General features: G+C 52.3%; 2 protein-coding genes across 2 annotated transcripts; both read right to left on the minus strand.

Annotated features, from left to right (window-relative positions):
• Positions 1 to 1,571, minus strand: NEUTE1DRAFT_71201 (uncharacterized protein; the record flags this gene model as incomplete). Its single annotated transcript, XM_009857360.1, has 2 exons — positions 1 to 610; positions 998 to 1,571. 2 exons carry the CDS (start codon positions 1,565 to 1,567, stop codon positions 212 to 214), a joined length of 969 nt encoding a protein of 322 aa, XP_009855662.1.
• A 2,039-nt stretch (positions 1,572 to 3,610) lies between these two features.
• Positions 3,611 to 8,724, minus strand: NEUTE1DRAFT_149644 (uncharacterized protein; the record flags this gene model as incomplete). The annotated part of the gene is made up of 4 exons (XM_009857361.1): positions 3,611 to 3,696; positions 3,766 to 6,431; positions 6,504 to 6,538; positions 8,647 to 8,724. The coding sequence occupies 4 exons, from the start codon at positions 8,722 to 8,724 to the stop codon at positions 3,656 to 3,658; spliced, it is 2,820 nt and encodes a 939-aa protein (XP_009855663.1).

Raw genomic sequence — 8,724 nt, forward strand, 5'->3', positions numbered from 1 at the left:
CGCAAACCCCCTTAAGGCAATGTTCACTGTGCCTCGAACGCCTAGATCGCAATATCGATTAAATGTACGACGACCTTTGCAAGAACGGGTCCAAGGTTTTGTCCCCTGTCGGATGTGTCGCATTATGTCCAAGTAGGCGTTGCGCTGTATCGTCTTACCATCCTAGAAGCCTCTAGGCCATGCCCCACGAAAACCCCTCCCAGCTAGTCTTCTAATCCATCTGGTCAACGGTCTGCGCCTCCTTACCCTGACCCTCATTAGAACGAGCCTTCTCCGCACCCTCTGCCTTCTTTCCATCCTCCTCGGTAACCGCAAAGCGCCAGCCGAGCTTATCCTCGATCTTTCCGAGCTGAATTCCCTTGAGCTGGGAGAGAAGCTTGAGGCAAAGGTCCCCGGCGTCCTCCTGGTTATCGGGGAGGTAGGTGACAGTTTCCTCTTCGGCCTCTCTGTTGAAGGAGACACGAGCGTGCTCTTGGGTAGCAGTGCTGGAAGCGAGTGACTGGGGAGATGACGTCTTGACGCGTCTGGTGATTGAGCGAATGGGGACCAGAGCGGCGGCGGTACCAGCGGCCATAACCTCGGAGAAGGAGGGGAGTTCAGAGTACTTGATCTGTGTGGGTGGTAGAACAGGGTGTTAGCGATTGATCCGATCCAGATATCCGGTTGAGATCCATGGGAAAGAATATCTCCGACTGTTGTGGAACACCCCTTCCGTTCGGCAGTCATTCTCCTGTAAAAAGGAAGGTATAGGCAATGTAGAGGTAGTATTCCACCCAAGGCCTGGACCCAAGAGACACACCAAGAATGCCCTCCGTTGCACTTTGCTTTCCGCTTGCATCTGAAATCGAAGCTTCCACCACTCCCGGGTCCCTGATCCGATCTTGGCACCATGCCGTGATCACAGAACACCGACATCAAAACCGGCCGAAGGTCGGCATAGACATAAGATTGTGGAGGTAAGGAGGGGAATAGAAAGCAGCAGACAGAAATCACTTACCGGTCTCTTCTCGACCTTCCAGCCAAAGCTCCTACCAATCTCCTGGATACTGTCACTCGTGACACTATCAATCACGGCCTTGGAGCTGGGCACAACAACAGTAACGTCATCCTCTCCCCCATCGCCACGAAGAACACCAATAAACCCACTGGTGCTAAACTCGTCGACCTCCTCGTGCCTAGCACTATCCAGATGGAGGGTGATATCATAGCCCTCCTTGCGGGCCTTGTCACTCCAGCGGAGCACAGGCGCATAGTTGCCACCAACCTTGGCGCTACCGGTACCGTTGGGCGCGGCACGGTCAAACTCCTCCAGGATGAGCGCCTTGACGGGGTGAGTACCGTGGTACACGCCCGTAGGGATGACAAAGACGGAGAAGAGATACTCCTCGGGCGGGCTGAGACCGAGCTGCGCGGAGCTTCCAAAGATCTGAGGGCGAATGTAAAGGGCCGCGCCCGTCTCGTGGGGTGGGACGAACTCGGCGTTGAGAGCCACGGCCGCTTTCACGGCGTCAATGAACAGGTCGACCGGCACGGGCGGAATGCTGATGTACTCGGCCGAATGCTGCATGCGGCTCGCGTTCTTGTCGGCGCGGAAAATGGCAATCGAGTCGTTGCCGGGGAGACGGAAGGCCTTGAGCCCTTCGTACGCTTGCTGGCCGTAGTTGAGGGCGGGCGCCATACCGTGCATGCGCAGGTAGGGGTCGCTGACGAACTTGAGCGGGGACCATTTTCCCGTCTTGACGGAGTAGGAAGACTCGATATGACCGTTGACTGCGAAGTGAAAATGGTTAGACATTAGCGGACTGTTGCTTTTTTCGTGTTACCCGTAGTCGCGGAGATTGGCCCATTGTATTCTCTCGTCCAACCCATGGATACATTGGAACATGGATGGTCGCAGAAGACTAGATGTGTAGAGGTAGAAGGGACCTAACAGAGGAGATGCAGGGACTCGGGTGTATTCCACTACCCACCTTCGCGGACCTTGAATCCGACGTTGGACCAGTCGATGGTGCTGACCGGAGGAGGAGGGAAGTTCGCCATGGCGCGGATCTTTTTTTCGGGACTAGAACTGGTCTACTGCGAATATTGTTGAAGAGGTTGTATTCTGGTCAACAGTTTCTGGTGATGATTCTTTGTCAGCTTCGGGAATGTTAGAAGTACCCAAAAGTAGGAGACAGGTAGAGTGGCGCAAGATTGTCAGATGAATCTCAGAAACGTTCAGGCGATGTATGTCCTTGTGCAACATCGATAAATAATACCAAATTTCCCTCAGACGAACCGCAACAATTCGCAGGCCTAACTCGAAGAAGCACGTAACTAACCTGTACCGCTAACACTTTGGAATTATCAAGTCTATCTGCTTAGAACTTGTTCAGAGTACGAAAAGAAGCCCCCCCAAAAAAGAGACAAACAGTCATCCAGTTATCGAGGTTCCCAGGAAGGATCCTGCGGCTCTCCGATATACGGCCGAGACGCATGCATCAATGCCGGACGCCCGATGTCGTTGCCGTAGGTACGTGTAAGTTGACAGGGGTTGATTGATGACACAGCACTTTACTGCCCCGCCATTTCTTCACCTGCCCTGCCCCGCACTACATAAGCATCATAGCCCAGGGGCATTCCGCAGTGGGAGGCCAGGGATGCTGTCCTTTATGAACAATACAGCTAGAGGTAGTAACGAAGATGTGGACAGTTCTGGGGAAGTGATGTCATCGTCACCATCGCGACATTCCCCTCAATGACCGTCTATACTCTCTCCTCGTTATATGATCGAGACGGGAGCTTTGAGATTGGAAGTGATATCAATGCACATGAGCATTGCATCGTACGACGGGGCAGGTATGCGAGCGAGTGCCTGGTCTTCGAGATACATCGAATGCAACGCCCAGTGTGCAGTATGATACTGACACCTCTCTTGCTCTCTGGGGTAACGTCCACGCACCACATCATGTCAAATTGCTGTCTCGATGCATATCACAAATATCTTCAAGTTATCTCGACAAGAAAACACGAACAGACGAAAAAAAGCCTTATAAGAAACCGATAAACCATGCCAGCGCCTGGCTACCTTATTCTATATATATATACTACCTTGTGGTGCAGTGTAAGAATGATCATGATGCGCTCCATTTTCCGTTTCCCATAATCCCATGCTTTCCATACCACGTGTCATTGTTGCCGTAAAAGAAGAAAGAGAATCACCACCATACATGTACACACCGCCGCCCAATGTAGTGTTCGTCAAGACCGTGTCCTTTCTGTCGCTAAACGAGTTCCCTTAGCTTTCAGATTTTGCCATGCAGTGCTTGATGATCGCAGATCGCTGGGCATATCGATGAACATGTGTGTGGTGCTGCAAGAAAATATTGACGAAAATGAAGTGAAAAGAAAAACAAATCATAAAAGGAGAGGAGGCATTGAAAGCAGGCACCCTCCAATACTGGAGAGGGCTTGCGATACAAAATGCCAAAAATTCCACCAACGCAAAACGCCACGCAAAAGGGGGGATGCTGCAGCAAAGCAAACAAGCAACGCCCGGATTGCTCACATATTGACGAGAGACGGAATAGTTATAGAACTTCGACGACGCTGATGCTCAGCAGGAACCCTATATGTCATGAGTCGGTAAATGTGGCCTCAAAGAGAAGGCTACTGCTTACACGACTTGGGATAGCTTCTGGAGAGCTGCGAGAACGCCTACAAAATCACATAAACCACATTAGCAGCTGCTTCAAAAACAAAAGAAATAAAGAGAGATCTGCTTACCACTAACGCCCTGGGTCACCGTCGCCTTAGCCTCAGTGTTTCTATTGCCAAGGCTAACAGTCACCACCTCCTGTACTGTTCCATCAGTGCCCAACTGGTTGGCCCACTTGAAGACCTTCTCGTCGTCACGACCGTCGCCAACAACCATAAGGAAGTCAACCGGGGATTTGTGCTTCTCATCCGGCCCCATCCGTTGCTGCAAATCATCAAAGATCTTCTGGGCCGCGGTGCTCTTGGTCCAATCTATGGGCTCAACAAGCACGCAACCGTCCATTGGAATAGCGTGAACGCGTTGGTCCTCGCAGGCGTCATTGATGTGGCTGGCCAAGTCGGAAGCTTGTGTAGCGGCCGTCTCGTAATCATCCGCAGACTTGTAGTGGAACACCAAGGAGCAGCGACGTTCCTCAATCGCCGCTCCCGGCGTACGCTCCAAGTAGTAGGTCATGATGTCCCGGAGTGAACTCTTCCAAGAGCGGATCTTGTTGGAATCGGCCATTTCGGTCCAAGTGTTGCTTCCGCAGTCCTTGAGATAGCATCCGCTTTCGGCGATCAAGCCGAGGTTAGTAACGCGGCGGAAGATACGGTCCAGCTCCTCTGGACGTCTACCAGACATAACATAAATGGTGTTGCGCTCATCGAGCAGAAGATCGTTGAGAACATCCAGGGTGCGTTGAGGGCTGACCGGAATGATTTGATTAACGGGGCCCCAGCTGACAAGGGTTCCCTCAAAGTCAATGATGAAAAGGCGGCGTTTAGTGCGCTCGTATTGCTGCAACAACGTGGTCATCGAGAGGCGAGGTACTGCGGTCTGATCGCGACTATGTTGCTCCTCGTAGACCTTATCTAGGCGGAGCATGAACTCTGAGAACCAATGCGAGCCTGTGTGAACGTTGACGGCCTCGTATAGGTTCTTCCAGCGGCGCTCCTTCTCCTCGCCTTCCATCTCGAGAGCCTTCTTGATGGCATCTGCACAAGCCCTGTAGTCCCAAGGGTTCACCGACAACTCATTTCCGTTGAACAACGAGGAAGTACCCGTGAACTCAGAAAGGATCAATGAGCCGTGCTTCTTCTCGCTGAACTTGCCATCCTGGCAGAAAAGGTATTCGTGGGATGTGAGGTTCATGCCTTCACGTTGACTGGTGATCATGAGAGCATCAGCAATGCTCAATAACGCAAGGTACTGGGCGTAGTCGATGTCCTGCTTGAGGTAGACCACAGGTTGATATGCCAAATTGGCCCACGAAGAGTTGACGCGGGTCACAATGTCAGAAACGGTAGCGTCCAACTCGCTCTTTTCGCTTGTTGAAAGGGCAACCTGAATCAGAACGACTTTGTCCCTCCACTCAGGGTTCATGTTCAAGAACATCTCGTAAGAGAGGAGCTTCTGGCGCACGCCGCGGACGTGGTCAAGCTTGTCGCGGGCTACGATGAGCTTCTTGCCTGCATAGCGCTCACGCATGATGTCCAGCCAGCGCTTAACTTCACTCTCACCACGGTGACGGCTGAGGCTAACAGGGTCAATACCGATCGGGAGGTTGATGACGTCGACAAAACGGTCCTCGAGCTGAAGACCATCCGGGGTGGCCTCCACGCTCAGAATGCGGCTGCAAGTCTGGAGGAAATGTCTGGCATACTCACGGATCTGGAATCCAATGAGGTTGGCGCCGAGCATGCCTTCAAGTAACTCCTTGCGAACAGCTAGACATCTAAAGACCTCCGAAGAAGGGAAGGCAACGTGCAGGAAGAACCCAATCTTGGCTTCGGGAATCTTCTTCCTAATCATTCCAGGGACCAAGAGGAGGTGGTAATCGTGGATCCAGACCGTGTCTCCTTTTTTCCAGTTCTTAACAATCTTGTCGGCAAACGCCTGGTTGACGTTTACGTAGTACTTCCATGAGTGATCCTCGTACGCCTTGCTCTTTGGGTTGTCCGGAATCTGGTAGTGGAAAACGGGCCACAAGATCTGCTTGCAAAAGTGGGAATAATGACCGTCGAAGTCTTTGTCCGAACAGAAAACAGCCAGCATGTCGTGCTCAGTGGCAAGTCTGTCATCGATGTCCTGAAGTTGCTGAGTACCCTGGAGAGCGTCCGTGGGCATGCCCAACGTGCCAATCCATGTGTACTCTCCAAGCTTGCCATCCCTGGCAGCTGCCTCGGCGGCGTTGCGCAAGCCACCGTTACCCTGATCGGCGCTAACGATCTTCCAGTCGGCGTGTGCAAACACTCGATCATGGCTTTCACTTCTCACGAGGCTCCGTGGCTGTGTGATGCCTTGGCGACCCATTTCTCTGGCCTTTTGGTTCAGAGCACGGCTGCTGTTGATCAGGGAAGGAGGCGGGGGAGAGTTCGCACGGGACATCGGCTGGTCCGGCCGGCCGCCCCATGTCGGAGAGCTTCGATCGATTGGAGCACGGTAGCTACCATCGGGAGAGAAGGGCATTTGGGGAATTTGCACCTTTAACCCATCCTCGTTTGCCCAAGGGTCATGATGCTTGCGGTCTTCCGTCGGTGTGTGCGGAGGAGTGATGTGACTAGGTGCAGGCTGGAAGAGGCTGGGAGGAGTGTTGGGGGCGAGCTTTTTGGCCTTGCTGGCCGGCTTCTGGGAGGCTGAAGCCCCTCTTGGCCGGGCACCAGGCAGGTTGAAATGAACGGTCTTGGGAAGAAAGCTGTAAAGGTTTCCGGCAAGTCAGTAAATATATCCATGCCCTCGTTCCCATCTTTTCATTGTCCGGACCCACCCATCCGAGGGGGTAGAAGGGTCGGACAAGGTAGCCTGGTGCAGAGATGCAATGCAAACGCATGGAATGTAAAAAAGAGTCCAAACTGGTGAGAACTTACAGCGAGGCAATGAACACAGTCATGGTGGGCGGCTGTTAGTGCTTTGTCGAAACTTGAAAGACGGTATAATCTGCTAAATGGTATATAGATTTGATGGAGGTGACGGCGACCGAGATGTCTGCTATCGGTCGTCTGTTGTGCTCATCAGATATGGCAGTGAACGCGTCGCCGAGCTCGAGGGCGTCGAGGGCTGTATCAGGACTTTTAGGTCGCGTCAGAATCTGTTAGGCGCAGAAACCGGACGTTCTATGTCGAAGGCGAACAAGACGAGATAGCGGTGCAGACAATGGACGTGCGTCAGGCAGGACGAGTCAAGAATGCGGGACTCGGCAGAAGTTGAGGAGGTTGGAGATGGTCGAGCTTCCGCCAGAGGAGGGGGACTCTTAGGTTAGTTAAAAGGGAAGAAGAAAGGATGTGATTTGGTGGAATGTGAGAAAAAAAAAATGACCAAAGGAGACACGGGAGAAGCTAGTAGAGCATGACCAAGACCACGGGGTCACAGGCAGGGTAGGCAGCATACCTTAGTTTCAAAAGTAGTGCTTGGGCTGGAAGGCGCGATTACTCTTGGGTCTCTGCTGCCAGGGGGATAATACCGGTGAAGGAAGTGGCAGTGGGTGGATGTAATAGACTGGGTTCAAAGACGTGATTCTTGCTTTGGAAGGAAGAAGAAAGGAAACTTTTTATTTATTTATCGAGAGTCAGCCCAATTGGATGCAATTCCTTGACATCTTCTGCCCAGACACATGCAGCGGGGCAGTTGGGTGAAGCTACCCAAAAAGGTATCGAAACAGTTGCTTGTAGACGGCCGTCGACTGGACGAGCCGGGTAAAGAAACAGGGCGATGACGAATGTAGCGCTGAGGAACTTGAGCAGCCCGGCGTTGTAGTGGAGCCCAGCTTGAAAAGACTGCATTGACCGACACTGACGTAACAAGCAGCGAGCTAGCTAATGCACAAAGAAACTGACCTGCCATCCCGCTGCTGGCCCTATCTCCGTTCCTACCTAGGTAGGTAGCATGCCCACGGTACTCACAGTGAACAAAAAGGCAAGACCGGCTCGACAGCATGGTAGTTTCCCAGCTCAGGAGCGGCACGATCACGTCAATGGGACATGTGTGATGGAAACTGGGGACATGTATAATAGAAACAAACTCACTTATGTCAGGTAGTTGGAGAAGGGCGAGAACTATTGGTTTCGTCTTGAGGGATGATAGGACCTTTTCGTCCGGGAATGGGGTCACGTTGCTGATGATAACAGGAACAGAGGCAGACAGAGGTAGCTTCGGGTATTGTGGGAAAGAGTCAAGGACGACAGAATGGCGCGTTTCGTGAAGATGATGACCGGGGATGTGAGGACTCCAGCAAAAATGGAAATCACGAAACACATGGAAGAGTGGAGGGGCTTCGGTGATTCTTATTTTGGGCCGCGGATCACTCGATTCGATCGAGGATGTGTCGACGGGAAGGCGGGGCCGTATGGGCCGGGGATACCAGACAGCCAGTCCGAGATGGGCTGGGCCATACAAATCCTCGAAAAGCAGAACACGGCTTCTTTTCCGGTACCTCTTCGGTACCTCAACACTTGCGAAAGAAAAAAAAAAAAAAGTGGTGTGGGTCCTGTCAAATGAAGAAGATTTTGAACGTGCAATTTTCAGTTCTCTCTACCTCTACCTATACACTACTAGCATGAATGGCTGGGTCACGGCCGAGCAATTTGTTTGGGTAGCAGAATTGTCTCAGGCCCTGTTTGCCTGATTGTTTTTCTTGACTAGGTCCTTCTGCCTTGTCACTTTCATCCAATATCTGCAATATGAGGCGTACGTATGCCTACCTACGTACCTCGAGAGGTACCAAAGGTAGTGTGCCTTGCTCCCAGTCGCTCCTGCTTCTCGAGTTCACACATCTCTGTCCTCTGCTGACCCTGTCATCGTGATGAAGACTTGAAGAGGGCCATGAAGGAAGCACGTTTGGCAGTTGCGCCAGGGAACAGGTTGAATTTCCCCTGTTGATGACAGGGATCACGTTGAAATCGTGATGGGCGCACTGGCCGTGGAATGTGGATGAGCACCGAGGTGAGGGGCCGCAGCTTGACAAGGGTTTGGGGTCCGGAGCAAAGTGACAT

Source organism: Neurospora tetrasperma (assembly GCF_000213175.1).
Source record: "Neurospora tetrasperma FGSC 2508 unplaced genomic scaffold NEUTE1scaffold_81, whole genome shotgun sequence".
Taxonomy (NCBI): Eukaryota; Fungi; Ascomycota; class Sordariomycetes; order Sordariales; family Sordariaceae; genus Neurospora; species Neurospora tetrasperma.